The 17,282-nt window shown below is 41.1% G+C and overlaps 1 protein-coding gene and 1 long non-coding RNA gene across 5 annotated transcripts in view; one reads left to right on the top strand and one right to left on the bottom strand.

Annotated features, from left to right (window-relative positions):
* MIER1 (MIER1 transcriptional regulator) overlaps positions 1-17,282 on the top strand; it is a gene marked incomplete at its 5' end in the record, with an annotated part of 74,744 nt that overhangs the window by 34,670 nt on the left and 22,792 nt on the right. Inside the window, 3 exons of one of the 4 annotated variants that reach the window (XM_083621168.1) lie at positions 2,928-3,121; positions 12,892-12,916; positions 14,899-15,044. In XM_083621168.1, coding sequence (XP_083477294.1) covers positions 3,110-3,121; positions 12,892-12,916; positions 14,899-15,044 — 183 coding nt within the window. Of the gene's footprint in view, positions 1-2,927; positions 3,122-3,177; positions 4,009-12,891; positions 12,917-14,898; positions 15,045-17,282 lie in introns of those variants that run through there. The other 3 variants (XM_083621169.1, XM_083621170.1, XM_083621167.1) reach the window with 3 other exon arrangements.
* On the bottom strand, positions 473-1,874 carry LOC310765769. The gene is made up of 2 exons (XR_014549791.1): positions 1,784-1,874; positions 473-1,748 (listed from the first exon to the last, which is right to left on the bottom strand). It is a non-coding gene; the product is annotated as an uncharacterized lncRNA (long non-coding RNA).

Here is a 17,282-nt window from a genome sequence, read left to right as displayed (position 1 = left end):
TAGTGGACATGGTGTGCCAGTTGCACCTTGTTCTGGATAACAAGGACCCTGCAGTGTGTTTCATACCCTGCCATCAGTTCTGAAATGTTCTGAAAATTGTTGAGTTGTTACATGAAATAAAGGCAGATTTAATGGTAAGGGGAATGTAAAAAAATAAGTCTACAGTGCTGTGGGATTTGAAAGAGACAGCTGCTCTTAAAGAATGGTTAACACTCCAGTAGCTTGCAATGCATTTGTACTCCACACAAGAATCAAATATAAACAGAAAAGAGCTTGTTTGAGACATTTTAACCACAATTTTATTCTACAGGAAATGACAACTTTTGAAAACGTATCTTTTGTAACTGGAAACCAGATTAAAGTGATGCATCTAAGGATTTGGATCACATTAGAAACTCATATGTAACATTTTTGTACATGTAACATCTGCAGGGAGGACCTTTTTTTTGGGAAACTATTATTTTTGTTAAAAAAATATTTCCATCATATTTTGCTTTGTGCAGATTGGTAGTTACCAGCACTAGTCAGGATTTGGGAAAAGAACCAACTTGCAATTATATAATGTTAAAAGAAAAGGCAGCCAAGTATTTCCCATAAACTAAATACACTGTTTATATTATCTTTTTTTACTTGAAATACCATGTGCACCATGTGAAATACCATTGCAGTGTTATAGACACAATGCATGTTCATGTATAATTATTTTATCACAATGCATGTTATACTGTATATGTACTAACATGCACTGTGATAGTATGGTAATTGTGTTAGATTGAGACATAATTTTGCAAGCTAAACCTAGCTTGATAGCTTAACTGAAAGGGGTAATGGTCTATAAAAGATGCAAATATTCCCTCTCCTATGGGCTCTCCCAAGTTTCTCCATTATGATTCTTTTTAGAAAAGCCACTATTGTTTACAATATTTGCAATTTCCGCACCTATGTTTAAAGTACATGACTCCCCACCCCCAAAGTCCTGTGAACTGTGGTTATTCCTCATAGAGTTACAATTCTCAGCACCTTAACAACCTACAGTTCCCAGGATTATTTGGGGGAAGCCATGTTCTGTAAATGTGTAGTGTGGATGTGACCAATAAGAGCACACACAGAATGTTAATAAGCACTTCTCTGAGTAGGCAAAATGTAATTGGTTTTCTGTTTCAAAATCTAAACAGGGATTTCCTGGAAACTCACAATTCTGTCCCATGAGGTCTAGGATGCAGAAGTGACACAATCCAGAGCTCACTTAAGCACATTTGAATCCACTGAATTCAAGGGCTTAGATGCATATAATTAAATGCATGTACTTGTGAACAGTATATAACAAAGGCAAATAATTAAGATGCATGAGAATCTGTAACACACAATCAAATTGTGAAACAAATAGCTGGGAACAATAAATAAATTAGAGCTTGTTTAATAAAAGTTAAAAGCCCATGAAGCAATTTTAAGAGAGACTTTATTTCACTTTATCCCTTGATTTCTCTGTGGATTCTAAAATGTTGTGATTGCCTTTAACACTTAAATTACTGCCCTGTATCTAGACATATAAATTATAATCCATAAAACTCTAATTCTCTTTATGTATGTGATAATTCAGGCTCATTAGATTATTTAAATAAAAGCAATGGCCTCCTGATGCAAACTATTTGCCGTGGCTTATCTGCCTGCAATACCAGCAAAATTTCTCTTTGGCATAGTTTCATGGTTGGCATCTGTCCGTCTCAGGAGACAATGGAAGAGTGTGCCTTGAAGTCAGAGTTCCTCTTGTGGCTGTGGAGACCAATATGGGAGAGACATGTTTCGTTGCAACTGAGGCAGTTTGAAATTCATGAATTCCGCAGTAAGGAAGACATGTCCAGGCAAGTTAAAATGACACCTCTGATTTCATCTTTATAAAGCTGAGGCACACTTGCATAGGTTTATTGAAATCTCTTTGGTGTTACATACATACTTAACAAAGATGAGGGATTCCAAACAATAACATTGTAAGGCTGCAATACTATGTAATCTCAATTGGGAGGAACCCCAGTAATTTCAATGGGACTTACTCTTAGTCAGTGTGCACATTCCTGTTTACATCCAGTATGCTTGCACCAGTGGTTTGGAAAAGCAGTGTACACACAATGTCAGCCACAATCCATACCTGTTGTGTTGTTCCTTATGAAATACTCACTTTTGATGTGCCCCCCACAAGCTTAGATATGAATTGAGGAAAAGAACAACCTAGCTGTGTTTTAATCCAGTAATATGTACAGAACCTAAGCAAGCTTGCTATGATTGGGCCACTAGCACCTGACCCCAATCCTATGCCCCATTAGTACCATGCAAGTCCTGCAGAAATCGGCGGAACTCGCTTCTAAGTGTGCATGTATGGAATTAGATCGCACAGACGCCAGGTAATTTCTGGTTGCACTCTGCACCCGGCAGCCACTACTACTAACCAGTCTGTTTTGTTATTGTTTACTACTTTGACCAACAACAGCAGCAGCAGCACATCAAGTCATCTCAACAGCATCCTGTTTTTACCCATAATGCACCAGATTTTACTAGACTCATCCCTACAGGCTTAAACCTTGTTAAACCTTGGTTCCACATAGGGAGCAGTATTTTTAAAAAAACCAAATGTCGACAAGCAGCAAAGGGGTGTAAAATTTCCTTCAGTGTAGGGAAATCTGATTAGGAGAGGGTTTTAATTTCAAAAGAGGGGAGAGGTCTTCTGAAACAAGGCGGCGATAGCTTCTTAGTTTTGTTAGCTCAAGATCGCCTAACTTCCTGCTTCTGCATCTCCCTCGCACGCACGTAGTTTATGAGTAGTACTGTTCACCTCAGGCAAAGGGCCAAACTACACCATACGTGAGAGGCTTCACGTATTGGTTTTTTAAAAAAATAAAAAGCGGAGGTGGGGAGGTCGCCTTAGGATCGGTCTGTGGTGCGCTAGGAGGGGAGAATTTAACCTTTCCCGCCATCTCTTCGACGAAAAGCTTGTCTCCCCACCCCCAAAACTGCTATCCCTAGTTGGGTGAGCAAATGCTCGGGACGAAACTAGATGTGATGTCAAATGATGCCTGATCGGACCTTTGCGCGTTTTTTGGTTTTTTAAAGACCAATGGCCGTGAAGGTAGGGGACTATCGATCGGGTCCTGGCATTGCGCGGGGGGCTGGGGAGGCGTTCTCTCTCCTCACGTATCTTCCACATTTAATACCCTCCTTGCCCCTCGGGGGGGGGGGGGCGGCAGACTTTAACATGCCATTGGCTGCATATGCATTTATATTTTCATGACACGAAATTCGTCCCGCCGACATTTTTTTTTTTAAATGTACACTTTGAAATGCGTAACCGTAATCGAAAGGCAGGGGGAAGGAGAAAAATAAAACCAGTGTGGGGAGCACAAGCTTTCGGCTTTCACTGGCTAAGCTCCGTTGCCGGCTTGAACCGCAAGGAGCTTCTCGGCGTTGTTTTTTTCATTTTGGCGGGTCCACTTTTGAGTTTCTGTCAGCCCGGGGAAGTTGCGTCATGCCCCTTGCTTTGGCTCGCAGCGAGTGAATATGTGTGAATAACAAACTACCGGGGGGGGGGGAGAGAAGGCGTTAGGAACACGGCGCCCCCCCCCTTCTCAGAGGGACCAGAGGAAACCGTTTATACGGTTGGGAGGCGAGGCAACGTCTCCCCCGCCCCAAGGCCCCGCGCTGAGGTAAGAAGCTGGGAGAGCGGGCGCTCGAGTCTCGTGACTCCGCCGAGCCGCTCGCGCTCGCCGAAAGGAGGAGGGGCGGCGGCGCGGGCGCGCCCACCTCGTTTGCGCGGTGACGTTGGCTCCTCTTCCTCCCCCTGGTGGCTCCCCGCTTCCTCCTTCCCACCACTACTGCCTCACAGAGACCGTGACCCGTCGCCTCCTCCTCCTCCTCTGCTGCCCTTCCGTGCCGTTTCCTCCTCTCTTCGCCGCGGCGGCGATGTGACTCCCCTCTCCTGGCTCGGCCCGCCCCAGCTGCGCGGCGAACATGGCGGAGGTGAGCGAGAGCTGCGGGCGGCGGCGAGGGGGATGGAAAGGGAGGGAAGGAGGGCGGCGGGTAGAAACGGGGAGGAAGAGGAGGAGGCCGGAGGGGAGAGTCTAGTCGGGGCCCGGCCGGGAACTTGTTGCGCGGCCGCTGCCCGCCCGCCTCTGTGCTTTCGCTTCCCACAAGTTAAGTTCCAGGGGCGGGAAAGGAGGGAGGTCCCGAGACGGGCCTGGCGTGCTGGGTGGGAACTTGCCGCCTTCCCACCCGGCCCACCGAGGTCCGTGAGGGCGCACCGGCCCCTCTGGAACTTGGGAGGATGGCTGGGTGCGGGGAGAGTTGGGAGCGAGGACCGGTGGAAGAGGAAATGTTGTTGTCGTCTCTCTTTAGGGTGGGGGAAGAAGAGGGTCGTTTACTATGATAGGGGTGGGGAGAGAGAAGAAGCTTTTCCTGCTTGGGGCCGTCAGGATTCGCCCCCCCCCCAAAATTACGACCTCCCTTGCTTTCTACAGAAGCGGGGTGGGGGAGAAGGGATGTTCTTGGGGAATTAAGAAAGCTTTGTTTATCTTTAGGAAGACGCATTATGTTTAATTCCGCCCCCCACGAAAAAACCCACCTCCAAATCTTTCCTTGGTAGGATATTTCAGCCTTTTCGGAAAGAGAGTTGCTCTTTCCCCCTTTTAAAGGGAGAGGCAGTATGCACTTTGGCTAGCATTGTTCTGACACATTACGTTGTAAAAAAATCTAAATTGGGCTGCAATATCATGTATTATCATCCACAGCACTCTTGCATTCGCAGTCCTCCTCAGTCTGAGCAGCTCGAAGTGGTTTTTAGCTCAAGCTTCCTCACTACAACACTGTGTGGCTAAGAGATGAGATTTTGCCCACAACCTCTGAATGCAATATCCTATGGGCTCCCACAACTAATAGTAATAATAAAAATGTTTGGGGAGTGTGTTTGCTTCAAGCAGTAGTATATGGTGCTGAAATCTGACGACCTTTTGGTTAATAAAAGTTTGAAGTTCTTTGATTCCATGGCAAACTCTTTAAAGCAGGCTTGTAAATAACAGTTCACCTAGGCCTAGCTTAGGGGTTTATCCAGGAAGTGATGCAATTTATATTGTGCCCCCACCAAACACCTAAAAAAGTGAAGCTCCCTGTTGAAGCAGTGGCATAATTCATACGATCTCTTCTCCACCCTATCCCCTTTTAGCTTTCTGATAGGGAAGAATCTTGTAAATTGGAGAGTTATCACTGTTGGCCTTTGCGTGGTTTCCCTGAGACACATGTATCTGTAGATATGCAATGGAGTTAAAAGGGACACATCTGCTACTCCACCTCATATATTGCATTGCTTCTTAGGCCTTGGTCTCCTTAAGTAAATATCACTTCTTGGTGACAGGCTTTATAACATTTCCCCATTGAATTTATTTGTGGTATTGGGTACTTTGCTGTTAGAGTGGTTTATGAATGATTTTTAAAAGCATAACAAAGCAATAAAAGCAATTATAACAATGAATGAGAATGAAGCAATATCTTAGTAGTTGTGTACAACATGGGCGGGGGTGGGTGGGTTCCTACCTAGCGCCAAAAAGGCCATGCTAAATAAAGCAAGTTTATTTTGGAAAAGCATGTCAGACCTGGGGCACCACTTCTGAAAAGGCTACAAACAGGTAGATGTGAGTACATGGACTAATCAAAACTACTGTAAGCTACTAACTTGGATGGATTTATTTGTAAGGCTGCTTTTAATGAAGCAACTTTTACTTTATTTAAATATCAAAATCAGGAAGGTCAACTTAGAGCCTTTTCTAGATCACTTGGTCATTTTTTTGTTGTAGAGATGGTGCTTCTTTCCTAGTTTTGATTGTGGGAAGGTGTTACATTTCAATATGTATTCTGCCCTATCAAAATTAACACTTTGTATGGAAACCTCCTTTTGCCGTAACTGTATCTACACTTTTAGATGCGTTTTCATAGGCTTAATTTCCATTTCATTTTTGTAATGAGGCATGGGGAGTTAGTTCTTTCACTTTCTGTTGCCAGAATGTCACAATCCAAGCTTGTGTGTTCATTGTAGGCTGTATATTTATGAAGATGAAATGTAGATAAGTTTCATTAGTCACTTGAAAATATGAGTGCAAGTGCTAAATTCAAGTGGAAAACTTCCAGCACACTTGAGTGTGAGAGCTAAAGTTCCAAAATTGGCCGGGACATATTTGCATCATTTTGGTATTGGCAGTACACTGTTGCCATATGCATTGGCATTATATTGCTGCTTTAGTAACATGAGGAATTGCCATTTCAGAGTAATGTATAAAGTTATCAAAGTTCATGGTGGCATGTGCTTTTGTCTATACTTTGTGGACAGTTGTGTTCATATCACTATTGAAAATGGGATTTTGAGGATACATTGCAATCTGAGGAGAGTTCATGTAAACTCTGCACATTTTAAGACAAAATCCTTTTGCTGGCATATTTGCCTCCAGTGGCCATTGCTTTAAGACATTTTTGGGGATTTTTGTTACACCTCATCCTCTGTGGTAGGAAACAAGCTAATGTAGGAATACAAAATAATGTACAAAGGTTAGTGACTTTGGATAAAAGCACAGTAATGCACTTTGGAAATCAGCATTTTGTTATATTGCTCTAGTCATGAATAGTGAGTTCTGCAACAAAATGTTGCCATGTATCATTGCAGCTTAGCAGAAATGATAGAGACCATCCTTCAGAAGTTCAGGATATTCCATTTCTCCAGTACTTCCCATTTCTGTTTCTTTTCTAGTCAAGAGTCAGTGTCACAATGCTCAGTTCTCACAGGAGTACTTCATTGAGGCATTTGCCCCCTTTTAAGTATTTATTCTTAAACTTGTACTTCTGCAGACCTTGGGATTCCCCTGAATGTACCCTTTTGTCTCTCAGTGACCCCATTTTGTCTTTAATCCTGCTCATTCACCTCCTGAGTTTGTTATTAGAGTGAGTGATTGCACTTGCCGGTGGAAAGCTGTTTCTGAAACAATTTATATCAGTAGTAAGTCCTGGGTCATACTAGCATACTTACAGGTGTAGTGGACCAACTTGATGTGGCCTGGGCTTTGCCACAGGTGAGAGAAATATATCACCATGATTAAACTGTACCTTTTCCCTCCTCAAACTGTGCATGAATTTCAGTTACATTTTTACAGTATTCTTCCTCATGTTTTTTTGACATTTGTTAATATATTTTGAGAGGTAATATAAAGATAAAATGTTTGAAGTGCATTTATTTGTTTTTGGTATAGTTAGCATTTGAAAACTTGCACATGGCTTCTGTTCAGTAGAAGGGAAGTTAAAAGACTGAATTTAGTGGAAAGCATATTAGTGTGGGAGCAGCTTTGTTTGTGGGACATAACTGATGGCAGTGCTCAGAAATCCCAAGTAGTCACCATGTAATTATATCCTTAGAAACAACATAATTTAGGATATGTGTGCTTCATCTTAACCCCTCCCCCTCCCCAGTTATATGGACTATAAATAATTTGCAAATGAAAGGAGTACTTTTTGCCATTGTAAAAGTACTGGCTAGAGAGTTTGGATTTGAGAATTGGTAGTTCTGGACTCAAATACCCATTCAACTGTGAAGCTTCCTGGGTGGTTTTGGTAAAGATGCATTTCCCAAGGCTAACATACTGGCTAAAACACTGCTCAGAGTTCTTTCAAGGAAGGACAGGATACAAATGTAGCAAGGAAATAAACAAAAATTCCCATGTCAAGAAAGTCTGCACGTAGTCGTAGATCATTATTTCCTTATTCAAGGGATAATGCAAAATTTAACCCAAGTATGCATAGTTTTTTGCAAATTGATCTTTTTGGGGGGCGAGAATTAAAAATAATCACAACTTGAGTTAAATTGTAACCAGCAACAATATAAATATGCATCTAGGCCAGATGTCACATAATTTACTTTGGGCAGAAATAAATACCTAAAGCATTTAGCTTCTGCAACAAAGCAAATAAAATTTTGTTAATTTTATACTTCTAAGAGTTCTCTTAGGCAAAATGTCTTTCATGATAAATACTGACTAGGAAATAACTGACCTTACAACTCTCTGCCTTTGGATTAGCTCCAGACTAAATTAGTTGAAATTAGGTCCTGTTAAAATCAACAGGATTTGTTAAGGAGCAATGCTAACTCCCCACTTGAACCAGTGAGGCTTTACAAAATGGCGAGGCTACAAACCTGCTGCGCTTGGAGAATCTCACCAATGGCACTTCTGCACACTTACGCATGTTGATTGGAAGGGGGAGCTCTGTGCCAATGGCGTGGTATATTTCCACAAACAGTGGTTAACTAGAGGCCAGTGGAGGCTGGCAAGGTTAGGTGCTCCGACCCCTCTGTCCAGTGCAATGTAAACCCAAGATCCACTGAGGTGATTAGATTTCTAGCTGAGCTGGATGAGGTTAGGCTCAGCCAGGGCTATGCTGGCTGACATTCCTCTGCCATGCTCAGGCTGATTGAGCTGGCAGTAGTCCACCTCTTGAACAGAGTTTGGAAAAGGGGTAACTTAGACCATGTTAACAAGTAAGTTTTGCTGGCTTCCTATAGTTAGGATTGTTCTGTAAGTCTTTTCAGCTGACTTCACTAAATTACAAAGAAGTTTAACAGTGAATGGACAGTGATTTCCATTTTTTAAAATCAGCATCCTTTACTTACTCTAAAATAATAAATGCACCTGCATGAGAACTTAGGCTTTACTATTGGAAAGGCATTTTTAAGGTTTCAATATGACTTTTGGAACACTACATGATTGTATCTTCTTGAGTGTACAGGGACAGTCAGCTTAATATCACGTGTAAGTAAAGGTAGAGAATAAATCTTTTCCTAAGGTGGTGGTTCATTACCTTGGACAATCATAATATGGAGAATTTGAAAGTGCTGGGGTGACTGTGCTGTTGTGAAGGAATTAGATAACTGTGTTGTCCTGCAAAAACCTGAAGTTTGTGGAATTTTTTGCCTGAGGATGAGGTAAATTACTATTAATCTGAGTGCACGCTGACAGGCAATGCAACGAAGAGTGAACCGGTCATTGCTTGAATTGAGTCTACTTTGCAGCAAAGCAGCTTTCTGTAGATTGTACCTTCAGTAGATGTGCAGCCTATTAACTGTATCTGAGCACTGATATTGATATAACTTCATAATGGAAACTGAGGTGGCGGAACTGTGTCTGCGTTTTTCACCCTTTGGTGTGCTTTAGTCAGAGTGATATGTAAAATAGACCAACAAGCAAAATTGCCAGTATTTCACATGGATGAAGCTACAGACAAAAACCGATTGAAGGGTCATTCCATGCCAAATCACTTGATTTTAATACTTGACCATGCTTTCACGACTCAGATTTTCTTCAAAAAAAATGAAGGGACACGGGTGGCGCTGTGGTCTAAACCACTGAGCCTAGGGCTTGTCGATCGGTAGGTCGGCGGTTCGAATCCCTGTGCAAACCATAACTACGACGTGTATCAGACTTGTTTTGTAGAATGGGCTAACCATGTACTTGTTATGTTTTAAAAATAAGGAGGGTGTTTTTTGTGGTTATAAAATAAATTGATTTTGAAGTAAATTTTTTACAAAAAAAATATTACTTTTTTTTGAACAAATTTAAAGTCTCTTTGAGCCTGAAATAACTCACACATTCATGAGAATAGTTAAAATTGTACGCTCTTATGTTACAGTGTCATCTGATATATTTTAAAAATTAAGTTTTATTGATTATTTAATAAAAAATACAATTTTAACTATTGTTAATTTATCTAGTAAATTGAAATAATCCATTCCCTGCTAAAATACAGATAAAGTACTTTACTAAAATAATCCAGACTGCTTCTTTCTTATCTGCGTAATGTAACTTCAGAGCTGAAAATGCCTCAGTGTGACCTGCACTTGTAGATGAGGCATAGCAAGGATGAGGAACTTGGTGCCTCCGCATGTTGTTGGACTACAGCTCCATAATCCCAAACCATTAGGCCTTGCTGTCTGGGGTTCATACAAGTTGGAAGTCCAACAATATCAGGAGGGCCAGATGTTCTCCACTGCTGAGATGTAGAGATCTCTGGTTAGTACAGATGTATATAAGACAGGTCTTGGGTAGCTTAGATGTGAGCTGGATGTGTGTCTCCAATGCAGGAAAGCCATAACTGGGATCTTCTTTTTAAAAAATCTAAATTAGAATCACATACAGCCACCTTCCAATTGCTGGGGGAAGGGCTCATTGTTTCCCTGTGCCGCCTTCTAATCCAGATCCCTCCACCAGCTACTATTTGTATTACCAGGAAAGCAAGCAGCCATAATATGGGAATTTCTGTTTCTCTCATGGGAAAATAGCAGCTTTGGGTGCATTTAAAGAATAAAAACAGCCCCTATGCCACAGCACCTATTAAGTTGCCTTCCCCATAACTGTTTATTTTAATATTATAGGAGATAGTGATTAAAGATCTCCAGCCTCTTGTCTAACTTTTCACTTTTGAATGAGGCATTCAGTGCCAAACAGTGATCAAAATTAGCCAGGCACCAGGCACATGTTGCACCTGGCTGTCAGCCACTTGTGACCAAGTGAAGATGCCTGGGTGCCAGGATGGTGCCTGACATCACCATCTGAAGGTGCATGCCTGGGAATCATTGGATCTTAACAGTTTTTACACACTAATACCACATCCTGTAGAATTCTATCAGTTATATTTTATCTGCACAATCAGAATGAATTTCAGGAACCAAAATGCTTTTTCTGTGCAGCCTGAGCAGGAGCGGTAAACAACATTATAGTTAAATGTTGTAGCTTGTTGTACCCCACATCACTACCCTGCTCAAAGTTATGAAGAATATTCTTACGTTATGAATGGTCTGTCTCACCATTAAGAAAAAGAGGTGGACGTAGGCCAATATATACATAGACTTTTATATGTGGACTTTTATCAAGTCAACTGGATAAAAGTGACTTTTCTTAAATTCTCAAAGTTCTTAACCTAGCTCAAGGTTGTCATCTAAACTAGCTAGATGTTTAACTGATAATCATAGTCAGTCCATTGTTTGAAAATTAAGACTTTAGAGCCATCTTGCCCCCAAATGGCAACTAGACATTCCATTTTGGCGACTGTAACCTTGGTTTAAGGAACTTGTGACACCAAGCAGCCTTGCCCCCCATGCAAGGCTGAGAGCATTTATGCTCTCTGCCTTAATTATTGGGCTCTGGGACTCTAGGAGGCTCTCTCAAGATCTTGTGGGGCTCCCTGAGATGTCGCAAGAGTCTCTCATAACCCGGTAAGCAAGGCGAAAAGCTCTTTCCACACTGAAACAGCTTTAAAGCTCTATGCCTTGCATGCATTTCATTTGTGTGATTTCAGCTAGCTGTCCACCAAGCACATAAAGCTGAGGCCATGCAAGTTGATGGTGTAAAAGTTGCAAGTTGACTGTATGTTTGTTGTTATTTCTTATGTATATTTTTGGTGGAATTCGGGGCTGTGGGCTTCCGTTTGTTTCATCTGTGCAAGCATTGCAGCTTTTCAGATAAAACAATCCCATGTCTCCTCCCCTTGTGTGCTGTTTTGATCCCCTCCAGAGCCAATTGGGGTGTGTTGAACGGGGAACCCTGTTGTGCAAACAGAAGTTCTTGTGCAGGTGAATCCTCATATTTTTATTTTTATGTTATATTGTACACCTTGGGCTCCTTTGGGAACAAGGGTGATCCAGAAAGACAACTAGCAATAAAATAAAATGATCGTTGTGCTGGTAGAGACACAAATGACACTGTTAAGTGTTTGAATTGTTGACTGTAATGTTTGAAAAGCTAATTTTTTTAAAAGGAGGGGGAGGTCAGTGTTAGAAATTCAGCTATATAAGCTAATCAGCAAATGGCACCTTAAACCTAGGTTACAGTCACCACAATGGAATGTCTTCTCCCCCCCCCCCCAATATTGGTGTTGTTGTTTATTTTCATTTCTATGCCACTTTATATTTTAAAGAAAAAATCTCAAAACTGTTTACAACACATTAAAACATCAAATCCAGAATAAAACAAATTCAGGCTTCAAGGAAAATATTTCATATCCTTCTCTGACTGACATTTTGCTTTCCCCAGTAACCAACCTGGCATCCACAGATCCCCACGTGGTTGCAATTCGACCTGCACCAGTCGCAAAACATTCCTGATGTCTGGCTAATTTCTTTCACTGGGTTGGAGATCCATTTAAACACACAGTGTACTGACATTATTTGTCATGTGTCTTGCATGTTGAGCGGCTTACTTTTAAGCAATTTCCAATAATAGCTAGGGATGGAAAAAGCTGTGTTGCATTGAGCTGAACATTGTTAGTCTGTATGTTGCAGGAATGCTAAAACACAACCTTGTTTTACTGGACTATCATGATGTAACAACATGTAGTGAGGCATTAATTACTCACATTATGAAATGTGAACGCCCTCACATGGTTGTGGCTTTTTGCACGTATATATGTTTTGCTTTATCGAACTTTCAAAACTAGAAAGCAGAAATGGCATTTGTTAAAAGTTTTCATGTGAAATGATGACAGATTTTTGTGTTTCATTGCTTATACCAAGTAAGATGCAGTTTAGAGATAACTTCCTGTGATGCACATATTTTCAGTTCTTACTGTTTTTATGTTTTAACAAAGGGTAAATGTTATGGTCTTTTGTTACATAGTGTCAGTCTTGTGGTATAGTGTGTTTTCTGTCAGATATTTATTTATTCAAAACGTAAATACTTCTAGGCTGTTATATGATTGATCGAAATGTTGCAGTGAAAGTCAGAAATATTCGGGTTTATGCTTAATATTTCACGATGTATTGCAAAATATTTGGCAATTGTTCACTGATAACATTTTTCTTTTTTTCTTTCCTTTTTTTGATAGCCTTCTGTTGAGTCTGCAAGCCCAGGTAAAGTTTTATTCTGATATTTACAAAGCTTGGATAGAAAAGTGAGCCCTTTATAACCGGCGAGACTTGAATATATTTTATTGTATACACAGTAACTGCTGGAATTAACTATGTTCTATTCTGCAAGAGAATCTGGTCTTGAGGGGATATTCCTACATCTTAATTTTCATCCTCTGCTAAGCAAAACATGGGTGAGCCATGTTGCTCTTACACAGTTGCCATTAACATGCCTTTGAATTTGCACTAGGGCAAAAAACGGCCCCCCTATGGTAAAGGTGGTTCAGTGCTTATCTGACATACTTCAGAATCCCATGCATGAATTTGTTAAGAAGGGGGTAAAAGTTTCCACTTTGTCATGGATAAAGTCATGTTCTAGTGCTGGCTGAAATTAGCAACTTGCAGTCTTATACTGGTACTGAGCCCTTTCAGGCATAATTTGATTGGGCCAGGGGTTATCCTTGTTAACAGCTAATTTTGTCCATGTTAACAAATCATTGTATTTCTAAGTCTGAAAGCTTCCACTATTCAAAATAAGGTTGCCAGAATGAAAGTCTCTTCTTGCACAGCTAGTGCAGTATTGTTAAAAATGAAGTAGGGGCAAGTCATCAAGTTTAACTGTGTTTGTCTGTAGTATTCCCAATTCTGGAGTTGCCCCCTGTGCTGATCTGCTAGTCCTTTCCCTGTGGAACTAAATAACCAGGAATCCACACTGGGTTAGACTTAGTACATTATACATGTTGGGCATGGTGAATCAGGGTGCTGGGCACTTCCCAAAAACCTGTATGTGGAACAGATAAAATAGTATGACATCTCGTCTCACTGTAGTCCAAAATATAACATTTTGTGTACTTCAGGCTTCTTTTCAGTCATGTGCTTAAATAATTTTTTAGTTGCCCTGTTGTTGAAGTGCTGTATTCTGCACCATCCACTAGGTATTGGCAGGTGCAGGGTTGTATGATTCATGCTTTAGAGTAGGAGGGGGGATTTTTTTGGCCTGGGAGGCTGGACCTTAATTTTTGCCCACCCTCACAAGTCAACTTCGGCAGGTAGGTGAGATCACCCACCTCACTATCTGATGCCATAATGAAATCAGGTGACTGACCTCTGCCAAAGTTGGTCTATGGAGATGGTGTGTAATAGTTCAGAGGGCTTGTTCTGCCCTGGGTGCAAGGCTTCCCAAATGTCCAGCAACCTGCTGATTGTTGTTAGGAAGCACTGAGCACACAGTTCGGAATGCATTTTGCACAGTGCTTCCCAGGTGCCTAGTAATCAGGCACTTAATTATTATAATAAAATTATTGAGCATTTGGGGAGTGCTGTGCAAGTGCTTTCCAAGCTCTGTGCTTTCCCGGGCAAAGAACTTGCAAAAGATTTTGCACAGCACTTCCAAAGTGCCAGACAGACAGCTGGTTAGTATTGATTATAGGAAAAGCTTTTTGTTCAGTGACATAACAATTGTACCGTTTTGCAATGCAATAAATTCTTAAAGCCAAATATTTGCACTTCCCATCACAAAAACATGAACATTTGATATTTCCACCTTCTACTCTCAAGCTAAAAATCCAGCAGGAAGCCAACATTATGAGGTCATAATTTTCTATACATGCACTGCTTTATAGCTTGACTCTGGGGATGAATTAAAAACCTACCTATATCTTGCTTTGTAACACTGGGTAAATTTATAAGCTACAGTCTTTTACCTAGGGGTAAGTTCTATTTAACTCCCTAGGAATTACTTCTGAATTGTGTATAGGCTTGCACTTATTAGTACCAATGTTCATGCTTTATGATTTTTGAATCTGTAGCCTTCAAATAACGCTATTTATTTATTTATTGGTTGACTAATTATTTAGAGATTTGGCTTTTGCAGAAAAGTTTCACTGCTATATTAATCTTGGTTTTAAAATAATTTGCATGTGGTAATAATGATTTTAACACTTAAGTCTACAATGTGATCAACTGTGAGGTTAATCAAATTGTAGGAGGGTCTGCAACATCAGATGACCATGAATTTGATCCAACGGCTGACATGCTGGTTCATGACTTTGATGATGAACGAACTTTAGAAGAGGAAGAAATGATGGAAGGTGAAACAAACTTCAGTTCTGAAATAGAAGATCTTACAAGGGTAAATGCTAGAAAATATTTTTGAACAATACACTATTTTCTTTGGGAAGTAGTTTTGTCTTGGAAATGGTTTGACATTCTATTACCTGGGAAAAGATGCATTTCTTAGTTAAAAGCAGAATGGGGTTGCGTTAAATGGGCTTTGGGTGAAAGGCATAGGGGTAGGTGTGGGGAACCTGTGGCTCTTCAATTGTTGGACTTCAACCTCAGCCAGTATAACCAATGGGAGTTGTAGTCCAGCAATGTCTGGATGGCCTCATGTTGCCTATCCTTGGCACTAGGTGTTTTCAGGGTAGTTCCACCATATTCAGTCTACACCAGTGGTTCCCTATTAGCTAAGTATTGCAGATCTCTGTTTTTCAAAAGCCAATCCATGGACCCTACTATTGAAAATTTTGACATCTCTGTGGTAGTTTTTGTTATGTGAATGGTGCCATGGACCGTCTGGGTGGGTTACATGGACCCCCTGGGATCCATGGACCACCAATTGGGGACCACTGATCTACATTATATGACCACTTCTCCACATCATGGGTACTCTGTCCTGATTTAGCAGTATACTTTATCCTCCTCTGTTTATTTTGTTATAGGGATGTCATATGAGGAACTCATGCTGACTAAATGAAGACTCCCCAAGTGCCTGAGAAACTGTGTAATGGTACTTAAAAGTGCCAGTACCAAGAGGGGAAATAAGCAACTAAGCAAACATTGCTTAGCACCTTTTATATCTTCTGTTGCCCCAGTTCAGTTGCCCTAGAATCAGTTCAGTATGATCCATAGTCATGATCTTTGACAGGAGCGCAAATAAGAGATGTACAAAATAGAGGTTTCTATAGTGTATATCAAGTACAAAGTTCATAAGGCTGTTCATTTGTTTTAAAGTATGTCTAATTTAAGCCAGTTGATTGATTCACTTTTCTTAAATTTATTTTTATTGAATTTTAAAGTTTTCATCATTATGTAGCTTACTTATTTAATTCTGAAATTAATAATAGTTTTGGACCAAGGGATGGGGACATAGGTTTTTGGACTTGTTGGAAGCTATTTTGTGTGGGCAGCCAGTTTGACTGCCTAATATTTGACATAAAGTTGTGCTTTGGGGGAAAATATAGTATTTCAGTAAGAGGATTCTGAAGGGGGGGAAATACCTTTAATCAGTTAACTTGTTAATGAGTTCCTAGGATGAGTTGTAAAGCCCTAAGGAACGGTAAGGAAGCCTGGTTTGGGGAATGAGAGTGAGCAGATGAGCAATGTAATGAGAACATTAAAGGTTCTGCTGTCATTCAGTAAGCATACTGGTCATATCTGCACATCATGCTCAATGCAGTGCGCATGCGTTTGCCATGTCATCTAGGGTTACCATATTCTGAAGAGCAAAAACCCGAACACATTCGGGACACCCCCACCACCATCCCGCATCTCTGTCACTCGCCCCCTCCCTGCTGCTGACCCATTTTTTGCCCACCTGCTCCCTCCTTCCCTCCCTCCCACCCTCCCTTCTCTTACCTTTGCTCTCTTTGGCCCCTGCTCAGGAGATGCTGAGTCTCCAGATGATGGGAGGCTAAGTGGCCCCGAGAAGGCTGTGCCAAGCCTGGCAGCTGCCGGAAACATCACAAGGCCAAGTGCAACCCTAACACAGATACTACTACTACTACTACTACTACTACTAATAATGGTCATAATAAAACCCCCAAAACCCAAGCACTTCATGTAAAATGCAAAAATCCACCCGGATGTGCGTGCTGCCCCCCCCAAAAGAGGACATGTCCAGGAAAACCTGGACGTATGGCAACACTAATTGATTAGTTTAACAGCTTTATAGCCCATTATTTGAAATTAATCCTTGTTACACTGCATTTGTACCTGATGGGAAGCCATAAACTGTGGCTTACCATGCATGAATGAGTCTGCTTTGTGCACTCACACAGAGGGAAAACAAATTAAGATCCCTGTCTTGGTGTTAAACCTAAACAGGATGGTAGTTTGTTTGATTCCAACAAACCATAGTTAGTAAGCCAAGGTTGATTCTTGACTTCTGGTTGTATTTTGGAGTGGAACAGACCATTATTCCCTGTTGGGAGATAATCCTCAGACTGTGATCGTGGTTTGTTTTCTCCCAATGCAAGCAAGGAGGAGTGAAGCAAGTACAATTCACTCATGTGCATGGTAAGTCATGATTTATGACTTACCGTGAAGTACAAATGCAGTCTTAGTGCAAAACATAGTCAGTAGCCACAGA

Source organism: Podarcis filfolensis (assembly GCF_964270895.1).
Source record: "Podarcis filfolensis genome assembly, chromosome: 6".
Taxonomy (NCBI): domain Eukaryota; kingdom Metazoa; phylum Chordata; class Lepidosauria; order Squamata; family Lacertidae; genus Podarcis; species Podarcis filfolensis.
The sequence above is the reverse complement of the archived record's forward strand: the minus strand, read 5'-3'. Positions and strand labels throughout refer to the sequence as shown.